This window comes from Protopterus annectens, chromosome 1.part2 (genome assembly GCF_019279795.1).
Source record: "Protopterus annectens isolate FY-2018-M chromosome 1.part2, PAN1.0, whole genome shotgun sequence".
Taxonomy (NCBI): Eukaryota; Metazoa; Chordata; order Ceratodontiformes; family Protopteridae; genus Protopterus; species Protopterus annectens.
Window position 1 is genome coordinate 175,427,022 of NC_056727.1, and position 24,000 is coordinate 175,451,021.

Below are 24,000 nucleotides of genomic sequence, written 5' to 3' on the forward strand. Positions count from 1 at the left end.
TCCATTGATTTCTTGGGTGTTATAATCAATTTGTTCAATGGTGAGATGATTTTGGAACAATATCGCTATACCACGTCCCTTTTTCTCCACTCTGTCTCTGCGTATTATGTTACAGCCAGGGGCTATAATCTCATTATTATGGTGTTCTCGTTTAAGCCATGTTTCAGTTAGCACTGTCACTTCTGGTTTATATACAGCTAGAAGGGTATGAAGGTCATGGATTTTGTTTAAGTATACTTCTTGCATTTACGTCAATGAAGAGGAGAGAGGAGGTAGATCTATAGTATAGGGGGTTTGGCAGATTAGAGTCTGTGTAGGGTGTTGTGGTGGGCCCTGGATTAGGGTGAATGTTACTACAGCAAATGAGTTTGTGGAGTAGGTGAAGATACTAAATTACTACACAGACTAACTAAACTGTATGTCTTAATGAGGAGTGAGGGTTAGTTCTGACTGACAGTTTGTAGTGGGAGTAAGAGACTGATCCAGAGAAGGTGGGGTCTAGTGGTGTGATAGGAAGTTACAAAGTTTCAGGGGAGTGGACAGAGGTTCGGTTTGCCATTGTGGGGGTTACCAATATGTAGTTGAGTGCGGTAAGAGGAGAGGTAGGACAGCAGGAGAAAAGTGACAGTAGTACATAGGTAGAGTAGTGCTTTTATTAAGTGGGACTGTTGTTTATAGTTCATGTCTGGTGAAGAGTGTTTAAGGGTAGTAACTTAAAGTAAGTAGGTTTGACATACTACTACTGAGGGATAGTAAGGGCGTTGGTTTGTTAAGTGATGTGTGTGGTGTGAAACTCATTAGGTGGGAGGGAACTGATAGAGGGTGTGGTGTATAACTATAAATGTAATTGATATGGGGTGGGTGGGAATGGAGGTAGGGTAGGGAAGCAGAGTGAGCATAGCAAACAGAGCGGGGCAGAGCCAGTAGTCCAAGACACTGGAGAGTTTGGGAGACTATCAGTGTTATGTGAAAGAGCCAATTACTGCAATATGCATTCTATATGGGTGTAAGGTAGGTATGTGGCAGTTAAGTAACAGACTAAATTCAAACAAAATATAGTCAGTATATCAGAGACGTGTTGTGTAATTCAGGGAGCTGGAGTGTGGGCAGGATGGGTAGGAAGAGGCAAAGGTGCACTCTAAATTATAGAGGAAAAGGAGTGCAGTATAATGACAAAGGTAACATATATATGGGGGGAGGAGATACCTGCCGCTAATCTGTGATGCAGCGTTTGACCACATTAAAGTCAGTCAGCTGTCCTTAAAGGAGTATATGTAAAGTACACTAAACGAAGAAAGTTAACATACATTCACTACTTTCAGGCTATGGTTCTCTCAAACGTCTTCGCTGGTCCACAGTATTTTCTGGGCAATTCTTCTCAACTGATGCAGGTATTTGATGGGGGGGGAACCCTTAATTAATGGCTACGAATGGTCTAGCGGAGGGAAAGAGATAGTACCCATGGTGTTTGCATACAGGCTAGTTCAGGCATTTTGTTTTGTTTTTGCACTGTTATCCTAGATATACAAGGATCTAGCACAGCAAGTTGGTCATTCAGGTGTTATATTTAAAGCAGCTTTACCTTATAAACAGCAAAAACACAGTTCAGGTGGTGTTCACTTATCTTACTTAAACAGTGCAGTCAAACAGCAACACCAATTTAGAAACTGCAAGGTCCCAAACATGTAGAAATATCCATGAAACAGTAAGCCAAGAGGAGCTATGGTAAATGTCTCAGTACAATGAGAGGAGGCTGGATATGTCTGCAACTCAGTTTATCCCTGCAGGTCAAGCAGAATCTTAATTTGCTGTTATTTAGACTGGTAACCCAAGCCAAATATTGTCCACACAAACAGTGGGTTACAATGACTTAACTATCAAGTTTTTATCTAATAAGTAAAACAGTAATGATGTCATTAATTTTGAAAGGTTGTCAGCCTTTCAAGCTGAAGCATCATAGGCAGAAGTTCAGAGGTGGCTCAAGGATAGATGCATAAAATTCTCTGGCTGCATCTAGCGACATCCAGATGGCCGACTGGTGGTGCCTGCCTCTTTGCTACCTTACCTGGTAAGGGCATATCATCTACCAGCCCATACAGGTAAGACAGCTTTATTTAATCAAATTAACTGAAGTTGGTATGCCCCTCACATCTCCTCTGATACTACAGTATGCACAATACTGCATTACATCTCAAAAGTATAATGTCAGTAAAAATGCAAACATTAAGATTGCACGTTTACCACTAACCTGGGGACATTTTGTTAACATGCAGCTAGACTACATCCACATGCCTAGGACTAATAATTTACAATTTATTTTGGTGGTGGTGTGCATGTTCTCAGCATGGGTGGAAGCTTATCCATGTCGTAAAGCTGATGCAGTCACATTTGTCAAGAAACTTGTGTTATGTCTTCATACCGAGATTCGGTATACCATGTACTATCAATACGTTACCGGGGAACACATTTTAATTACTCATTAGTAAAGGAATTGTGTCAAATTTTTAATACTAAGTTGAGGCTTCACTGTCCCAACCATCCACAGTCATCTGGATTTGTAGAAATGGCAAATAGGACCCTTAAAAGTAAAATTTCAAAGATTTGTGCTGAAACCCACTTGCCCTCCCCTTAGCATTAATGAGTATGAGGGCCTCACTAAATGCCACCAGGAAGATGAGTCCATATGAAATATTAATGGGGAGACCCATGGCCCTTCCAGCTCCCCTCCTGTAAAATGCCGATTTAACCTCTTCAGATGATGCCTGGGTTACCTACTGTAAGAATTTGATTCATGCTTTGCAGCAATACCATCCAAACAGTAAGAGCAGCGCTATCCATACCTCGTGACCAGCCCTGTCATCAACTGTAACCGGGTGACTGGGTTTACATCAAAACTTTACAGAGAAAGAACTGCCTCAGCGCGATGTGGAAAGGTCCTTTTCAAGTGCTATTAACAACCCTTGCTGCTGTTTGCTATGTAGGACTACCAACATGGATCTACTAGTCTCATTGCAAGAAGACCTGCCATGTGGGGTCCCCAGACAAATCATTGCAGCCAACAAAGGGAGATTGCGGTGCAACAGAATAATCTGCCCAGCGAGGAAGTCAACTTCAGTAGCAGTCCATGATGAATTCAGTGACACCAGTTACCCTTGCTTTGTTTTTGCTGCCGTTTCCTTCTATAAAGTGGTAAAGAGAACAGTTTCTTGCTGGTTCTTCGGCAATATGCCAGAGATTTGAATATAACAAATTGCTGGATATGTTCCCATATACCTCATCATTATAAGGCAGGGATTCCTACGATTCCCATCCCTGCATCACAGGTGTCATTTGAAAAGGACCTTAACACCAGTCTAACCTGGCATAATGTAACAGACTTTTCAAAGGTGGTCTCTCCATCTTGCAACCACACATCATGGGGACACATTATGCCAGAAATGGGTCTGCACCAGTAGGAAAAAGCAAAGGCAATGACACCAGGCATAAAAGTGTGTTAGACTCTTTGCACTTAAAAAGCTATGATTGGGCGGGGTGGCATGGGCATGATAAATGACTGTGTTGCTACATCTGTGGTGATCGTGCCTACCCCTGGTTGCCTACAAACTGGTCCGGATGTTGCTTTGTAGGTTACATTACTCCTGTCATTCAGCATTCTGTCATTCAGCATTTCAAAAACCCACCAGCAGGTATATTGAGAAATAAGAGAACAATCCACTGGGCAAAGCAAGTATTTTTGGTCTTTAATCCTGGGTATGGCGTGCAAAGGACAATGCTTGAAATCACCATGCTTGCTCAGATTCTACAGGAGGTAGCCAAAGAAACTTTGCATCACATCAGAATGGCAAATCGAGAAATGACAAATACGAACTGTGGTGTTACAGAATCAAATGGCACTTGATACAATGCTTGCTGCAAAAGGGGGGAGTTCATGTGCCCTTACAGAGAGTCGTTGCTGTTCATACATTAGTGACGAGCATGATGAACAGGAAAAAAAGTACAGTTTTGTACCTACCATAAATGTAGATGTTAGAGTGCTAATACAGCTGCAGTCATAACAGATGGGTTTTCCTGCAGTCAGGCGGGTCCTCGGTCGGCCGAATTCCAAAGTCTAGGTCCGGCGTCGGATGTCGTCGCTTCTTCCCTGACGTCAGTGCGACAGGGGTATAAAAGAACCAGCCGACGCCATTTTCTTCAGTTTTTCTTGCCCCAGATGTCAGGTGCCCCCAGAAGGAAGGCAAAACATAAATTTATGTAATAATGCAATGCGATATAATCAAAAAACAGTAGTTGCAAGCAAATACACCATAAAAGAATACCCCAATGAGGTTGTATGAGGAGGCGTTAGCCATTAGGCCTGTCCCAGGAGGGGAAGGAGGGAGGGAAACCTGGACTGCAGCTGTGTTAGCACTCTAACATCTACATTTATGGTAGGTACAAAACTGTACTATGTTCATCGTGCATACAGCTGCAGTCATAACAGATGGGTAGAATACCAAATCTAAAAAAGGGGTGGTAGGCTAAGTGGAACTAGGAGGAGCCAGGATGCCCTGCAAGACTGCAGTGGCAAAGCCTGCTCTAGATTTGGAGTACAATGGTAGGTGATAGTGCTTGGAGAAAGTATGTACAGAACTTCGTGGCTGCTTCCAAAATATCTTTGGTAGGAACCCCCCTGAGGGAAGCTGCAGAGGTAGCTGTGGCCCTTCTGGAGTGAGATCTGATGCCTGTAAGTACAGTTTTACCATGAAAAGAGCAACAAAAGCGTATACAGTGGGCTATGAGATAGTCTGTTTGGAAATAGGCTTCCCTTGAGCACCTGTAGCATAGGACACAAAGAGTTGCTCTGATTTTCTGAAAGGCTTTGTTCTGTCCAAATAATAACGGAGCTGTCTGTGAATGTCCAAGGAACGTAGTAATCTCTCCCCTTTGTTTTGTGGATTAGGGTAAAAGGTAGGTAAGTGGATAGCCTGATTCAAGGCTACCCTGGATACTACCTTTGGCATAAAGAAAGGATTGGTTCGTAAGGAAACTCTGTCCTGATGGAAAATGATGAAAGGCTGCACAGCCATGAGGGCTTGTAGTTCCAAAACCCTGCATGCTGAGGTGATAGCCAGAAGGAAGGCTGTTTTCCATGACAAATATTGCAGTTCTGTTGAAGAAGCTGGCTCAAAAGGAGGCAGGGTCAGTTTTTCTAGAATGAAATTGAGGTCCCTAGCAGGTACTGGTTGCTTCCTTGGGGGTTTTATGTTCTTAGCCCCTCTGAGGAACTGTCTTAAGAGAGGGTGAGACAATAAAGGAGGATCAGTGTTGTATTCTGCAGAAATGGCTGAGGCATGGATTTTGATGGAGGAGAATGAAAGTCCACTGCTTAGCATCTCAGCTAGGTACTGTAATATTTGAGGTAAATTCAGTATTCCAGGATTCTGACCCTTTTTCTGATTCCAGGCACAAAACCGTTTCCATTTTGCGGAGTAAGCTTTTCTAGCAGAAGGCCTTCTGCCCTCCAAAATGACATCCTGCACCTCCTTGGAGAGTAGGGTCTGTTGTGAATTTAAGGAATCCTCCATGTGGCTAGATTGAGTGTTTTCAGCTGACTGTGAAGAGTTTTGAAGTTGTGCTGAGTCAGTAGAAGAGGCATTAGAGGCAGGATCCATGGTGGGGAATGCGTCAGGCTCCTCAGGAGTGGGTACCAGTGTTGTCTTGGCCAGTCTGGAGCAATGAGAATCATCTTTGGTCTGTCTGCTCTGGCTTTTAATAGAACTTTGGGCAGCAGAGGAAGAGGTGGAAAGGCATAAACTGTCATTGTTGTCCAACTGAAAGAGTGCGTCCACTTTCCAGGCCTGTGGATGAAAGGTCCTTGAGCAGAATTTTGTCAATTGATAATTTCTGTGGGTGGCAAAGAGATCTATGTCTGGCCTTCCCCATGCTTGAATTATCTTTGTAAAAACTTGAGGATGCAACTTCCATTCGTGTGGATCTGTCATATTTCTGCTCAGGCTGTCTGCCAGCGTGTTTCCCTTGCCTGGCAGGAACTGTGCTTGAAGTTGGATTTGTAATTCCAGAGCCATGTTCCATAGAGACATGGCTAGCCTGCATAGGGGATATGAATGGGTTCCTCCCTGCTTGTTTATGTACCACATCACTGTGGTGTTGTCTGTCCTTATCAATAGCTGGCCTGGATGCAGTAGGTCTTTGAAAGCCATAATATCATTTATTACTGCTAACATTTCCTTTTGATTGATGTGTAGGTGCTTTTCTTTTTGTGACCATTTGCCCCGAATGCACCGATCTGTCATGTGCGCCCCCCAGGCGTAGTCCGAGGCATCTGTTGTGATGACTTGATTTGCTTGAGGCTTGCAGAATGGGAGACCTATGTTTCTTTGGCATGCTTGAGCCCACCACAGAAATTCCTTTTGAAGACATGGAATCAGTGGTATAATTGTTTCCAAACTGTGGCTGTGTTGAGACCATAAGTTTTTTAGGTACCATTGAAGTTTCCTCATATGCAGCTTTGCACATGGGATTAGCAGAATGCAAGATGCCATGAATCCCAGAGCCTGCAGGATTTTCCTTGCAATCAGCCTGGTGAAGGTTGCCAGTTTTCTGAAGTATTGAGTTAGTTGCCCTTGTTTCTCTGGCGTGAGGTAGGCCATCTGGGTGTTTGTATTCAAGCTGGCACCCAGGAAAATTATTGTTTGAGAGGGTATTAGTCTTGATTTCCTTTTGTTGACTGTGTATCCCAGAGAATTCAACAACATTATTACAAACGCCAGGTGTTTCAGAAGTATGTATTTGCTGTCCACTTGGATCAGGCAGTCGTCCAAATATGGGTATATATGTATCCCTTGAAGTCTGCAGAAGGCAATTACTGATGCCAGGCATTTCGTAAACACTCTGGGCGCAGTAGATAAGCCAAAGGGCAATGCAGAAAATTGATAATGGGTTGAACCTGCAAGAAATCTGAGGTATCTTCTGCAATCTTGTCTGATTGGGACATGCAGGTATGCCTCCTTGAGGTCCAATGTTACCAGCCAAGACTCCTTGCCCAGCATGGGAAGAAGCTGCTGTAATGTGAGCATCTTGAATTTTGGTACGAGTAAATATGGGTTTAGGATGGATAGGTCCAAAATAGGTCTCCAATCTTTGCCCTTCCTTGTTACCAGGAATAGTCTGGAATAAAAACCTAGACCCTATTCTTGTGCAGGTACCTCTTGAATAGCTTTCATGTTCATGAGATCTGAAATTTGTTTTTGTGCCTCTGCCCTTTGATGTGTGGCAGAGGTTTGGCATGCCTCTCATTTTTGGAAGGATGTGAAAGTGAAATCTGTAGCCCTGTCTATGATGTCCAGGATCCATTTGTCTTTTGTGACAATATGCCAATTTTTTGAAAATAATGCCAGTTTTCCACATAAAAGTGCTGCCATTTGAGCCTTGCTTGGCATGCAAAGGGGAAAGTCATTGGTTCTGCTTTCTGAATGGCTGTGAACTATCCTCACCACCTCTTGGTGTAGGTGCTTGCCATTGTCTGCCTCTAAATGATCCTTGAGATTGCCCTCTACCCCTCGGGCACCTGTATCTACCTCTTAGAGGTCTGTCCGTGGCTGGAAAGGACCAATTTTTTGAAGGCCAATTTCTACTGAAACGTGGTGGTTGTACCTGTAGGAAATCTTTCACTGTTTGCATTGATTTTGCCTTTTCCTCCATTTTCTTTAATACCTCCTCAGCTTTAACACCAAACAATACATCTTTTTGAAGAGGTGCATCTAGTAATTTTGCTTTGACATGATCTGGTAAGGTTTGCTCTTTGAGCCAAGCATGTCTACGTATGACTGATCCTGTAACAGCAGCTCTACACGAGGCCTCTAAAGCATCAAAATCACATTGCAAGGCATGTTTACCCACTTGCTCTGCACTATGCAACAAATCCTGCAACTCCTTCAAGTCTGGTTGTTCAGGTTGTGACATTTTGCTTTTCAACTGAGATAACAAAAACTGTTGATACTTTAACATATGGAACTGACAGTTTAATGCCCTCATGGTTAAGGTGGCCAAGGTGTATACCTTTTTCCCCCACCTTTCTAAAGCTCTGGAATCTCTCTCTGAAGGTAATGGATTTTTGGCAGTGGAGGCCTTAATTCCTTTGGGACCCTGTGAAATAGTGTCTGGGTGAGCCGCATGGCTTTTGTATAGGAATTGGTGTGAATCAGGAACCCGGTAATACCCATCAGGCTTGACTGGAGCTGGAGGTAAAGAATCTGGGTTAAGGCTGGCCTCTGAATACACATCATCTAGTATGTCCAAGACAGGAGGTATAGCCAGAGGCCTGTGCTGAGGGAGCAAGAGGAAATCCCCAAGCCTTTTCTTGGAGTCTGAGTACTCTTGGCCTTCCCAGTGGAAGTGTTCCCTCAAGGTATGCAAGGTTTCCCCAAAAGAGTAATTCTCAGGGGGGGGGGGGAGACGGAGAGAATAGACTCCTCTGCATCAGAATCTTCAAAAGGAGTATGAATGTTCCTGGTCCACAGAATGTTCTGAAGTAATGGAGGCCTGGTCCGAGGAAGGATATTCTTCCTCCACTCTGGGCCTTTTGTCCGAGGGGGGTTGAGAACCCCTGATAAGAGTAATCAAATCCTCAGCCATTTTGAACATCTGCTTTTTAGGCATGGGGCCTTGAGTGGGGCCCTGTGGAGCTTGTCTTTTAGTATGCATGGCTGCTTAGATTTAGTGAAAGCCTTAATGGAAAAAGAAGAAGAAGGCCGGAAGACACCTTGAGAGGTGGCAGGCCTGTCTAAACTCTGAGTTTCCCCACCAAGAGTGGCTTAGGTATCTGTAGTTGGGGTGTGGGCTGAAGAGCCTGCGACCTCGGGCACAGAAGACACCGCTAATGAAGTGTCATCGGTAGTCAGGGGCTGCGTAGGCACCTGTAGTCGGCTTTAGCGTGGTGTTGGTAGAAGTCGCGGACCTTGTATGTCGGTCCTTATCTTTGCGTCTTTTACTCAAAACTGGAGTCTGAGTATCCGACGACATAATGCAATTAAACTTTTTACCAAAATAGTGTTGGGCAAACTCCGCCCAACGCTTAATAGTGCGTCTGTTGAATGTAGCACAAAAACGACAGGCCGAGACGTCGTGGTCTGGGCCTAAGCAAGGAATGCAGAGGGAATGGAAATCCTTATGCGGTATTTGCTTCCCACATGAAATGCAATTATTAACTTTGTCTGACATCGGTCTGAAGCAAGAAAAGTTTCCCCAACGGGGTACTTAGCTTTCAAGAAGTCTTTGGTTGAAAAATGTTCGTAATCTCAGGAGCTGGCCGACCAGCACTTGCTAACTGCTTCTGCTTCGGGCATCGCGCGGCAAGAAAGACTGAAGAAAATGGCTTCGGCTGGTTCTTTTATACCCCTGTCGCACTGACGTCAGGGAAGAAGCGACGACATCCGACGCCGGACCTTGACTTTGGAATTCGGCCGACCGAGGACCCGCCTGACGGCAGGAAAACCCATGTATTATGACTGCAGCTGTATACACGATGAACATCTGGCAAATTTCATGGAGCAAACGGCCAAATATTTGGATAGCACATCAAAACAATGGACACTTTTTGGATGGTTGGGCAGTATTTTTGGTAAGCTAGGAACTAGCATAGTCCAGGGCATTGCCATTGTCCTTTTTATTATATTTGTGATCATTCTGGTATATTCTATTTTGAAGGCTGTAATTACAAGATGTTTAACCTCACCTGCACATGAGTCGCTGCACATGCCAGCAGATGTAAGCTCTATTTTAGTAGAGGAGGATTATTATGATACTGAAGCTTATTTTATCAAGTTAAGAAAAATAAAAATATAATTAGATGCATTGTACGACACCGATAGTGTCACATAATCTGTATGCAGGGCTGTGGAAAAATACAGTTTCATAAGCTGGAGTTAATGCTGTGTCCCAACTGCATTCTTTTAAGGTGTAATCAGGAAAAGTAAGTGTTGGAGGAGCAGAGGCATGTTAGAGACAGGTTAACTACTGTAAAGAATTTGTTAGCCTGACTCCTCCAGGCTAGGAGGGTGTTGTTGCTAGGGAAGGTTTGAAACCTCCAAGGTCATAAAAAAGGTGGGTCATGTAAAGGAAGGTGCTCATGTGAAGTCTGAGGTGAGAATCACTAGGGATGAAACATTTTTCAAAGTCAATGATTTGCTGCAGTCATTGCAAACGTAAAAGTCTGCATGGTTGCTTTGATAAGAAAAAAAGTGTATAAAAGATGCAGTTTTCCTTTGCTCAGAGAGACTGATTTACCAACTGCTACAAAGATCGGCTCCCAGCACTGTAAATAGAAATTTCTGTTTGCACAACCTGAAGTGTTGTTCCTGACTGAAGGCATGCAAGGCAAATGCTGTTATTTACTTATGTCTATTAACAATAGCCATGATGAATGGTCCATTTTTATTCTTGCAGTTCTACAAGGGGCTAAGCTGTTTAAGATATTCAAGAAGGTAGTATTAAAGTGTTGTACAACAACATACAGTGGTAATATTTTTAGAGGATACCAATTTATTTGTTGGAGCAGGGAGTGAAATGCTCTAGTACTGAACTTTGTTTCATTATGGATTAGTGGGACAGACGGTGTCTAAGTAAAAAAGTAGGCAAATGGTCACCGATACCGCTGGGGAGACATCCTGATTGGAGAGATGAAGGGGATTTGTTAGTGCGAATCCAATCTAGAATTGAGCGTCTGTTAGTTGTTTAATCTATTCTGGTGGAATCTTGTATTAGTTGGTAGAAACCATGGTAGATTTATAAAGTTAGATGGATTATTGTTGTCATGGGTGGTACAGTGTATATTAAGAACTCCAATTATGATAATTTCCTGGTGACAGCTTAAGGATGGCCAGTGCCAGTTGATAATTTCAACTGTTGTTGAATTTTCACCTGGGGGAATACAGACTGCTACAATGATCAAGGTTTTGTTTTTATTAATGTATAGCTTACTGAGCAGTATTTCACTATTGTTGAATGAAGAAAGATTAGTGTTAATGAGTTCAAGTTTTAAGTTGTTTGAAAAGTATGGCTACACCACCTCCATGTTTAATTTGATGGTCAGATCTGTACTTGTATCCAGGGGGTAGGATTTCATTATTTTTGACATGTGGTTTGAGCCAGGTTTCAGTCAGAATGGTAATATCAGGGGAGTATAAATCTAGAATAGCATGTAGACTGTGGACCCTACTTAGTATATTTCTTAGATTTAACTTACGGAACAGAAGACCGTGTCATCTCATGGGTGAGGGGATAATAGGGGAGTTTCTTGGGAAGTATGTTGAAGTTATGTTAGGATTTACTTTGAGGTCAGGGTTGGGACGGACATCACCACTTAGATGCAACTGTGGTAGTATACAGAGTATAACTTTTACATATTTAAGTAATAGTGTGTGGTTTGTTATGAGAGGCTCAGCTTTAGAAATAGATTCATGGTATTTGAGTGGAAAGCAATATGTGTGAATAGTGTTGTGGAGCTTGGGTGTAATGTAGAGGTTGTTAAAGGGGGTTTTGTGAAGTGGAAAAGTAGTTGTAGAATGGTGAGGGTGATTAATATTGATGGGAATGTGGAAGTACGTTGAGAAGTAGAGGACGGTTAGTGTCAGTAAGTTAGCTGTATGAAGAGATAAGATTTTGTGATGGATTGAGTTGATTGTGATGTAGGGAATATAGCGCATCTTGATTACATAATAATATGAAATGAGGGAAAAAAGTATAAAAGGAGAATAGAATAAATTATAGTGTTTGAATAAGTCGTTACCTAGGAGTAGGAAAGTTTGTGAAAAGGAGTAAGCTGAGGAGGAACAGAGGTGTGTCTGAGTGGAGGTGATGCAATAGTTTTAATTCATGTTGCTTTTGAAGAGAATTCGTGTGGGGGGAGAAAGTGATTGGATAATTGCTGTTATGTGTGGAGGATATATTAGATTCTGATTGGTTGTTTCAGAGTGGGGGTGTGGTTACAGGTAAATGTAGGAACAGTGGGGGTGAGTGGGAAATAAGGGCAGGGTAGGGGAGCAAAGTGAGCCTGGACAGTAAACAGAGCGAGTTAAGCCAAAAATGATTACAGAGTCAAGCACAATCAGCTATTTCATTATGTCAAGGAACGGAAAGAACAGTACAGGTAAGTCAACAAGAACACAACAATCTTCTATTCAAAGAAGATATAACATAACCAACTTGATAAATGATAAATGAGCATCAGCAGGAAAGGGGGGGGGGTTCCAATAGTGTGCACTGCCGGCAAGTTAGAACACAACTGTAAAAGCAACAAGAGAGCAAAAAAAGCACATACTCTGCAAATAATTCCTTTTAAGCCGTTAAGGACAGCAGTGAAGTTGCGGTGCAAGCTGTCTGGAGCCAACTGGTGTAAAGGACACTATAGATGCTTATTTTAAACAGATAAGGATGGCAACAAATGCAGAAAGTCCTGTACTAGCTGCTTTAGGAGGTAACAGGTGAGCAGGGAAAAAAGGGCCAGGCAAGCACGCTACAGGAGACACTATACTTTATAAATCTTTTTATACAACCTACAATTCTACAACTATCATTAACCAACTGGTTGATATGATCAGAAAAACTCATAACTGGACCTACCCATATACTCACGTCCTTAAACGAGTCTACAGTTTCAATCACTGTGTGCTGTTATTCATCTTTCAATTTCTGTCCCCAAAAGTTCATATGCTTAGTTTTTGATGCATTTATCAGCACATTATTCTCCTATGCCCAAATGGTCATTTTAGTCAAGTTATTTTGCAGACATGCCTTATCTGTAACACATGTAATCAATCAGTTTACCCAATTTCAGGCTATCGGCATATAGGGATGGGCACAGCATGAAACCTTTCCTGTTCCCTCTCCCAGAACAGACAACAGTCTCTGTCCCTTGCCAAATGAGGGAACCCCAATAGCCGTAAAGGACATGGCTAATCCCCAGCCCACAGAGGCTGTAGGTGCTACACCAGAGGGGTTCGGGGTAAAAGAGGACTGGTTCGAGGAATAACAAAATGGTCACCTACCTGTTGCTGAGAAACTGCTAGTCTACTATGGTTGCAAATGCTGTTTGCTCAATTCTTCCTTTTATTGGCTGGAAAAACAACCAACTGTGGGACTGGTAGTCTGTTCCATGGTTAAGCTGAAAATGGTGCTCCTTTCCCATGGAAGACAAGAAACAACTACTGGTAAACACCACCAGTCCACAAGTTACTTTTTTTTTTCTTTTATTAAAACCGTATAAAAGCACTTTGGAAATACTATGCCCCCCCCAAAAAAAAAATTCTCCACAGAACACAATGTTTTTAGTTACTTTACAGTACTTTTAAACTGACAGGAAAAAAAACACCTGCTCCATTCAAAAGTATGCTACAGTCTCAAGACAGTCTGTCTAAACACTCCTAGCTTTAAAATAATTTCCTTGAAGAAAGTAAAAAAAAAAAAAAAAAATTAGAGTTTTTTCCCCCCAAAGGGAACGTACCTGCTCACCAAAGAAAAGCACGAGCAGATCGTCGATCCTTGAAAGCTTCAGAGGAGTGCACTCTTCTATGGCAAAGCTCAGAAGGGCTTTTCACCAAAACCCAAGTCAGTTCAGCAGTTGTTGCTTGAAAATGTAGGCCTGTAGAAGGTGCCCTGAAGCTTTGGAAGCTGGCCAGCTGTTATATCCTTGTCAGATAACCCATACAATTAAGGTTACTACAGCAGTGATCATCACACTTTGCGAATGCACTTGGGTTTATATAGCTTACTTACAACTAACAAGCATAGTAAGATACAATATTCTGAACATCGGGAACAGCATTCCGTAATGAGACTTGGCAGTACAACTGTATATGAACCCGATCCTTAACTGTGTTGCTACATTATGTACAGCTGTAATGTGCACATTCCATGTGCTACTTTTAATTAGACCAAACAACTCGAACATTAAAAGGTGGAACATTTTGCTCTCTGAAAACCATCCAATCTTTGCCAATGAACTAATTCTACAAGCAAGTGTACCCACAAGTAGCAGCAGCAGCCTGCACAATATTGTAGCCCTCTGTGCTAAAGCACAATCCATAAACACGTGCTAGTTTATATATAATGCAGATGTGCCTATACATCCTTTCCCCCTAGTCTAATAACTAGGCAGGAGACTAACTCATACTGGCTCATCAACATGACTCAACCGGTTTGTTGTTAAACTGGCACAGCACTCAAAACGCTACTTTTCTTAATCTTCCTTGAAAGCTTCTCTGTTTTGCTAAATGCTTAGATAGTAAACCCTGAACACAAGAATACAAATCCAAAATTACTATAAAATGAAAGTATTCATTAGAAGTCTAGAAATGACAGGTAGGTTCATCACATACATGGAAGAAAATTCTAAAACAATGGAAGAAAATTCTAAAAAGCATACCACAGACCATCTAAAACCCTAACCAGACCACAGCCCAATTCAAGTATGACCCCCCAGCAAAGCACATAAATCTCCAGCAAATTTAAGAGGTAAGAGAGGATACGATGATTTTCTCAGAACTAAATCTGATCAGATTTTAAGCGGTGATAACTGCACATATCAAGCTGTATATACTAGTAAAGAAATGCTGGCATCACCTTGTGATATTAAATGTTTTTGTCATATGTACCAACTCATACTGTCAACTGTCACATAATCAATTTATTTTTCATCATCAAGACATTTCATACAATACAATAATATTTGGCCGCCATAGTCCAAAACAATTTTGCTAAGGGCACCTTAGTACGAAAAAGGCAGGAACTAATGATCCATACTCCATTACACACTCACCACAGTTATTTCCTAACCAGATGTGTACATCATCCCAAACTCTGAAGACCAATTATCAGAAATAACCAGGTTGAGCAATGGTACACTACTTTTACATTTCAAGCTTGCTGACTGGCAAAATATTCATAAAAAAAAACTGCAAGAAGTGATTAGAAAACCTACCATCATTTCACGTTCCGTTTTCAAAATTTTAATGAAATGTGCGGCAATCTTTCTTGGATACTGTTTCCTTTTAGTAGTAGTCTCAACAATGTTTTCATCAAACTGATCCTCTAGAGCTTTGAAGTCATGGCCTGAAAAAAAATGTAAATATTATTTAGTCTCTGACAATAGCCTTATGAAAATGTTTGCCTTTTTGCTTTTATGAGTATATGAAGAAAAACAATTTAAAAACAAAGTATATTAAAAAAAAAATTATGCAATCATATGCTTCAGAAGAACACAAAATGGTTCACCTATCATGACTAAAAAGGTTTGTCTTTTCGGCTTTTCCTGGTTAGGGGTCGCCACAGTGGAACTCTGGTCCGCTAATGATTAGCGGTCGATTTTTATGGTGCCGAGTTGCCAGCCCGACACCCAACCTTCAGCGAAAGAACACCCATTCACGCATGTCTTTCGGAGGCCACTCGACCACGGGGAGGAAATGCAGACTCCACAAAGAAGGCACTCCAGCCATGAATCGAACAGGAGAACCTCTTGCTGTGAAGGCAACAATGCTACTGCTGTACCACCGTGGCTTATTATGACTAAAAATACTTCCAGTAAAAATGCAGGTATGTATTACACACACACACACACACACACACACACACACACACACACACACACACATTTATACATCACACACATGTACATATATTTGTATGAATGTATGTATGTATGTATGATGCATATATACACAGACAATGAGTATTCTGCTTGTGTGTATTTAAGTCATCCCAGCAGATAAAACTGATTTTGACAAAATATTATCCCACTTGCACAACACAGATGCATGTAGACTAAACTGTGCTACTTATCAAGTGCCATACCCCAAGATGGCCATACTGTACAAGTTAGACTGACACCAGTGAAACTACGGTAAAAAATTTCTCCAAAGCCAACTTCATGCTTCTTAACACAGAAGTGGCGAACTTCATGACAGCCATGCAGATGGTCCCTACACAAATGCACTCCATAAGCACTTACACGAGAACATGGATCATGCAATCCCAAACAGAACCAAGACGCTATCCTCCAAAAAAGGAAGCCAATCTGGTGGTCCCTTGCCATAAACAAACTCTACAACAGAAGGAAGAAACTGCTGCAAAAAAAAAAAAAAAAAAAAAAGTAAAATCCCACGAGTGATAGGAGATCCCTGGTCAGCCTCATTAAGAAGTTGCGATCCCTTATAAGATCCTACAAAGCTAGCTACGAAAACAATCGCCACTGATTCTAAGGGCAACCACAAAGCATTCTATTGCTATCTCAAGAATACCGATGGCAACACCCAGATCTGTTCGGAGTTGCAGCACAAAGTACAGTTTTGTACCTACCATAAATGTAGATGTCCGATAGATATGCAACTGCAGTCCTGACATATGGGTTGTCCTGCTTCAGGCAGCCCTTCGGTCGGCCAGATTCCAAAGTCTGGGTCCGGCGTCGGCCGATGTCACCTCCTCCCCGACGTCAGAGCGGCTGGAGTATAAAGGTATCAGCCGACGCCATCTTCTTCAGTGTTTCTTGCCCCAGATGCCAGGTGCCCTCCAATGAAGGCTAAATTGGGTGAATGGATAAACAGATAAAACCAGACATGCACAACAGTAATAAACAGATACACCATAACATATATCCCCAGCTGATAGGCAAGGGGAGAAAGGACCCAAAAGGGGAAAAACAGAGGGGTAGGAGGGAGGGAAAACCTGACTGCAGTTGCATATCTATCGGACATCTACATTTATGGTAGGTACAAAACTGTACTATGTCCTTCAAGAATGCAACTGCAGTCCTGACATATGGGATGAATACCATAGCCAAGCTGGGGGAGGTAGGACTAAGCAAGAGATGGTGTAGCTAGAATGCCCTGCAGGACTGCCGAAGCAAAACCTGCTCGGGATCTGGAGTATAATGGCAGGTTGTAGTGTTTGGTAAATGTATGCACGGAGCTCCATGTAGCAGCCTCTAGAATATCTTCTGTAGCCACTCCTCTTAGAAAGGCTGTGGATGTGGCCATAGCTCTAGTGGAGTGTGGTCTAATATCAACTGGCACACTTTTTCCATGAAAAGAATAACAGAATCTGATGCAGTGTCCAATCCATTTTGAGATGGTTTGTTTGGTGACTGCTTTTCCTTGCACTCCAGCAGCATAGGCTACAAACAGTTGGTCAGACTTCCTGGTGGACTTTGTTCTGTCCAAGTAGTAGCGTAGTTGTCTGTGAATGTCTAAAGTATGCAGCAGCCTTTCCCCTTTATTTTGAGGGTAAGAAAGAAAGTAGGCAGGTGAATTGCTTGGTTTAGAGACACTCTGGATATCACCTTAGGCATGAATGAAGGATTGGTCCTAAGGGAAACTCTGTCCTGATGAAAGATGAGAAAGGGAGGAACTGCCATGAGGGCCTGTATCTCCGAGACTCTTCTTGCTGAGGTGACTGCCAACAGGAAAACCGTTTTCCAAGAAAGAAATTGCATTTCTGAAGATGCTGCTGGTTCAAAAGGAGGAAGAGTTAATTTTTCCAAGACGTAATTGAGGTCCCATGCAGGAATTGGTAGCTTCCTTGGAGGTTTGATATTCTTTATGCCTCTTAGAAGCGGTCTTAGCAAGGGATGCGAAAACACAGGTGGATCACAGTTGTAATGTGCTGAGATAGCTGAAGCGTGGATTTTGATGGAAGAGTATGAGAGGCCACTGTGAAACATTTCTGCCAAGTATTCTAATATCTGAGGTATGTTCACCAATGATGCATCCTGGCCCTTGTTGGCATTCCAGATGGTGAATCTCTTCCATTTGGCCGAATAGGTTTTTCTGGTGGAAGGTCTGCGTGCCTCCAGCAAAATTTCCTGAACTTTTTCGGAGAGGGAGTCATGGGTCTGAGTCATGGAACTCTCCAAGCCGTCAGCTTTAAGGTTTGCAGGTTCCGATGAACAGTCTTGTAACTGTGTTGAGTCAGGAGCAGAGGCCATTGAGGCAAGGGCCACGGTTTGGTGTGAGTTATGCTCAGTAGTAGTGGATACCAGTGTTGCCTTGGCCAGTCTGGCGCTATCAAGATTCCTCTTGGTTGTTCTGCCTTGATCTTCAGTAACACCTTGGTGAGCAAAGGTAGAGGAGGGAATGCATAAATTGTTAGAGCATTCCAGCTGAAGGAAAGAGCATCCATTCTCCAAGCTAGAGGATGGTGTATCCTTGTGCAGAACCTTTCCAGGTGATGATTGAGATGAGATGCAAAGAGGTCTATGTCCGGTCTTCCCCATGCAGATGATATTTGTGAGAAAATGTGTGGGTGTAGCATCCATTCATGTGGATCCAAGAAATTTCTGCTCAACCTGTCTGCCAGAACATTGTCCTTGCCCGGAACAAACTGGGATTGTAAGTAGATGTTCAGTTTCAGGGACTTTTCCCAAAGAATCATTGTTAGTCTGCAGAGGGGGTAGGAATGGGTGCCCCCTTGTTTGTTTATGTACCACATGACAGTGGTGTTGTCTGTCCTTATTAGCAGATGACCTTGCTGAAGAGATTTTCCAAAGGCTTCTATTGCATGTATCACTGCCAACATCTCTTTTTGATTTATGTGCTGATGCATTTCCATGGGAGTCCATTGCCCTTGAATGCATCTGCCGTCCATGTGCGCCCCCCATCCAAGGTCTGAGGCGTCTGTTGTAATAGTTTGACTTGTTGGAGGTTTGTTGAAAAGCATGCCTTCGTTTAAGTGACTTGCTTGAGCCCACCACAAAAATTCCCTTTGCAGGCATGGTATGAGTGGAATTATGTCTTCTAGGTTGTGGCTGTGTTGAGACCACAAGCTTTTTAGGTACCATTGCAGCTTTCTCATGTGTAGTCTTGCCAGAGGGATTAAAAGAATGCAAGATGCCATGAACCCCAGGGCCTGCAGGGTCTTCCTTGCGGTCAGGTGGGTTAATTTTGCTAGGCCTTTGAAGTAAGCTGTTAAATGCTCGTTTCTCCTCTGTGAGGAAAGCCATTTGTAGTTGTGTGTCCAGTTTTGCTCCTAGAAATATAACCTCTTGGGATGGCAGTAATCTTGATTTTTGAATGTTGACCGTGTATCCCAAAGCCTGCAGCAATTGAATGACATAATCCAAGTGTTTTATCAAGGTCTGTTTGCTGTCTGCTTGTATTAGGCAGTCGTCCAGGTAAGGGTATATTTGAATCCCCTGGAGTCTGCAATGTGCCACTACTGATGCCAGGCATTTCATGAATACTCTGGGCGCAGTAGATAAGCCAAACGGCAATGCTGAGAATTGATAGTGCTCTGTTCCTGCAAGAAATCTGAGGTATCTTCTGCAACTGTGTCTGATAGGGACATGCAGGTATGCCTCCTTGAGGTCCAGAGTAACCAGCCAAGACCCCTTGCCCAGCATGGGAAGAAGTTACTGTAACGTCAGCATCTTAAATTTTGGCACCATGAGAAAAGTATTGAGAACGGACAAGTCCAATATAGGCCTCCATTGATTTTCTTTTCTTGGAACAAGGAACAGTCTTGAATAAAATCCCTGGCCTTGTTCCTGAGGAGGAACCTTCTCTATTGCTTTTATTTGTAAAAGCTTTGAGACTTCTATGAGTGCCTCTGCCCTTTGATTTTGTGGCAGGTTTGGCATGCCTTGTCCTGTTGGTAAGGTATGGAAGTGGAACCTGTAACCTCTGTCTATTATGTCCAGAATCCAATTGTCCTTTGTTATAATGTGCCAGTTTTTTGAGAATAGAGATAATTTTCAGCCTAGAGGTGCTTCTCTTTGAGCCTTGGTAGGCGGAGTGAAAGGTAAGTCATTGTGATTGTCCCTGTGGTGCAGGTGAACTACCTGTGCCACTTCTCTGATTTTGTGGTTGCCATTGGTGTCCCCTGTAGGAGCCTCGGTATTGCCCTCTATCTCGTGCACGCCTGTTCTTTCCCCTTTGAAACTTGTCACAGTCTGGAAAGGACCAATTCTTTGAAGGCCAATTCCTGCTGAACCTTGGTGGCTGAACCTGGAGGAAATCCTTTACTGTCTGTACTGATTTTGCCCTCTCTTCAATAGATTTCAACACATCCTGAGCATTAGCACCAAAAAGCTTCTGTTTATCCAGAGGTGCGTCCAGGAGCTTTACTTTAACATGATCTGGCAGTGGCTGTTCTTTCAACCAAGCATGTCTACGGATAACAGCCCCCGTCATAGCTGCCCTACATGAAGCCTCCAATGCATCATAACCACACTGTAGAAAAAGGATTACTAACCTGCTGGGTATTATGAACCAAATCCTGCAATGCCTATCTATCTATAGGCTCAAGAGAGGCTATCTTTTTCTGCAAATCATCCAGTAAATAATCCTGGTACTGAAACATATGAAAAAGGCAGTTAAGTGACCTCATGGCAAGGGTGGAAGAGGTATAAACTTTTACCCCATCTCCAGGGACCTTGCTTCCCTGTCAGCTGGCAGTGGATTCTTGGCTGAGGAGGTAGCCACTCCTTTGGGGCCCTGTGAAATAGTTTCTAGATCCACAGAGTGGGCCTTAAAGAGATGCTTGTGAGTGTCAGGGACCCTGTAATATCGGTCTAGCTTGACAGGAGCAGGAGGGAGAGAATCAGGGGAAGCACTGGAGTCGGAGAAAACATCATCCAGGACATCCAAGACTGGAGGGATAGCTAAAGGTCTGTGCTGGGGTAACTTAAGGAAGGTACGTAGCCTTTTCCTAGAATCAGAAAATTCCTGACCCTGCCACTTAAAATGTTCCCTCATGGAGTGGAGGACTTCACCGAAAGAAAAATCCTCTGGAGGAGAGGCAGAGGGAATAGATTCCTCAGCATCAGAGTCCTCATAGGCCTGGAAGGATTCTTCTTGGGTATCTGAATGCTCTGAATCCCCAGAGGCTTCATCTGAAGAGAGGTTGTCTGCCTGCTCAGTTCTAGGCCTTTTTTCTGCAGGCGGCTGAAAACCTCTGTCTGGGTGAGGCTGAGACCCCCTGATAAGAGAGATAAGATCTGCAGCCAGAGACAGGATTTGTCTGTCAGAAGAAGGGGCCTGAGAAGTAGGTTTAGGATGGGCCTTGGCCTGGCTGGCGGCCTTAGCACGTGCAAAGGCCTTGATTGACATGGATACAGGAGGCCTAGCTGCCCCACGTGCAGGGGTAACTTTGTCCACGGGAATGGTGTCGGGTAGATCCAGAACTTCGGTTTCCGGAGGAAAATAAACAACCGGCACCGGTGTAGTCTCCGAGACCGAGGGATGAGTTAATGCGGTGTCGTCGGCCTGGAGCGGTTGAATTACCGCTTCCAAAGGGACCGAAGCACTCGCGGAGGGCTTAGGCGTTATATCGGTGGAAGACGCAGGCCGAGGATATCAGTCCCGGTCCTTTCGTTTTTTTGGTAGTTTGTGTTGGTTGTTCCGACGGCATGTTGTAAGCATAGGATTCGCCAAAAAAGTCTTCGGCAAACTCTGCCCGGCGCCTGAGAGTGCGCTTATTAAAGCAAGCACAGACAGCACAGGCTGAGACGTCGTGGTCTGGGCCCAGGCAAGGGAGGCAGTAAGAATGAAAGTCTTTATGAGGTATTTGCTTACCACAAGACAAACAATTATTAACTTTCTCAATTTGTTCTGACATCGGCTGAGGCAAGAAAAATGTTCCCCAATGGGGTACTTAGCTTTTAGATGACTTCGGTAACTGAAAACACAGGAGCTGACCGACCGGCACTTGCGAACTGCTTCTGCTTCGGGCACCGCGCGGCAAGAAAGACTGAAGATGGCGTCGGCTGATGCCTTTATACTCCAGCCGCTCTGACGTCGGGGAGGAGGCGACATCGGCTGACGCCGGACCCAGACTTTGGAATCTGGCCGACCGAAGGGCTGCCTGAGGCAGGACAACCCATATGTCAGGACTGCAGTTGCATTCTTGAAGGACATCGGCACGAAAATTACAGAACTAATATTGCCAACATCTTGGCAGATAGGTTCAGTGCTAACTTCACCCCCCTCTCACCCCCTAAAGGGCCCATATCTATACAGGAAGAATGCAGAGTCCCTGTAATCACATCTATGCAAGTAAAAGCGGCACACTCTAAAACCAAAAACACAGAGTCCGTGGGACCGGACAACATCCCAGTCTGCGTTTTACATGAACTTCAGAATGAAAAGGCTCCCCACCTAAGCACCATGTTCAATCACAGTCTCACGTCAGGCTTTGTGCCCACTTAATGGCGCACAGCAACAGTTATCCCACTCCACAAAGGGGGAGCCACCACTGACCTTGGGAACTATCGCTCTATTAGCCTGACGAGCCTGGTCTGCAAGGCCATGGAACTCAAAGACATTGGTAACCTCCAAACTCTGGACCCCACCCAGTTCTGGTTTGTGAAAGGCAGATCATGCCTTCTGAACCTGATCGACATCTTTGAGGCAGTCACCAAAGCTGTAGATGAAGGTAAGGTGGTTCATACAGCCTACCTTGACCTCGCCGATGCTTTCAACACCATACCCCATTCTGCAATGATAATTAAATTCACTAAACAAGTATAAATCCCTACGTCACAAGATGGGATGCCAACTGGCTCACTGACAGAACCCACACTGTAAAAGTTGCAGACTCCAAATCTGACTTCAAACCAGTGAAGTACCACAGGGTTCAGTCCTAGGACCTCTCCTGTTTGGTATCTAATTCTCTGAAGTACAGGCTAACACAGAAGGCCTCTGGCTAATGAAGTTCGCACATGACTGCAAACTAGGAGCCATAGTAGAGCCCCAAATGAGGTGGACACCCTACAGAAGGGCCTCACTGAGACAGATGCCTGATGTCAGAGGCATGGCCTCAAGCTCAATGCCAAAAAGTGCATTGTCATCCCCTTTGGTAAAAACTCTGTACCCATGAACTACCACATAAATGACAGTCTACTTAACCCCGAATGTGTGATAAGAGACCTTGGGACCCAGGTGGACAGTAGTCTCTCCTTTGATAATCACATCGCCACAATAGTCAGGAAATCCTATGTGGCACACCATCACAAAAGGGTTCTCATCCAGGAAAAAAAAAGAAGTCATTGTTCCCCTCTACTCAGCACTCATTAGACCCATTAGAGTACAACGCCCCTTTTGGAATGAGCCTCACAAGACATCTGCAGCAGCTGGAAAGGCCACAGAAGTACCTCACAAAGAGGATTACTGTCTTCAAGCAGTTGCCCTACACTGACCATCTCAAGAAACTCCAGCTTTACTTTGTAGCATATCGCCTACTCCGAGGAGATCTCTGTCTAACATATAAAGCTGTGTTAAACGCAGAGATGCTGGACATGCTACACCTAAAAGAAATCCCAATCCCTCTGAGCTACACGTTCTAGGGACCTAAACCTTGTCACTACAATAAACAGGACACGCTGGAGGGATAGATTCCTGTCCCAGAGAATTCCTATACTCTGGAACAAGCTACCCATCTATGTCAAGCAAAGTTCCTCATTAGCACTCTTCAAGAAAAATATTGAGGAGTGGATGGGAAATAGGAAATACACCCCGGGGATCACTTCTGTGGCTCTGCTAGACAGGGGCACAGGAAATTAAACTTTCTTGGGTGGCGTAAGCCAGGGAACCTTGTTGGCTAGGCTTACTTAGGCCCTTACGAACCTATGAACAAAATATAACTAGATTACAAATACAAAACAGAAGCTACACTACCTCTGCAAGTCAAATGTAAAATGCAGCAGTTAATGAAAAAATACAAAAAATACAAAAGCTAAGTTCTTAAAATAATGACAGACACGTGCCATCTTCTGTCCATCTTAAGATATGGGTACAATGAATCCAATGCTGGCAACTTTCAGACTTTGAATCCATGGCTCAGTTTTCTCTCCCTTCCCATAATCCCCCCCTAAGTCCTACACTTACTCAGAGTTTGCCCTCCTAAGCAAAGTGAGCAACCTATGCCCCAGTTTGCCCTCCTAAGCAAAGTCAACAACCCATGCCCCTTATATGAAGAAATAATTAGAAAGGACGAGCTACAGTCAAGGACTGCAACTAT

The 24,000-nt window shown here is 43.5% G+C and overlaps 1 protein-coding gene across 1 annotated transcript in view; it reads right to left on the reverse strand.

Annotated features, from left to right (window-relative positions):
* Window positions 1–24,000, reverse strand: part of NSL1 (NSL1 component of MIS12 kinetochore complex) — a gene marked incomplete in the record, with an annotated part of 415,175 nt that overhangs the window by 255,419 nt on the left and 135,756 nt on the right. The window contains 1 exon segment of the mRNA XM_044055447.1: window positions 14,975–15,105. Coding sequence (XP_043911382.1) covers window positions 14,975–15,105 — 131 coding nt within the window.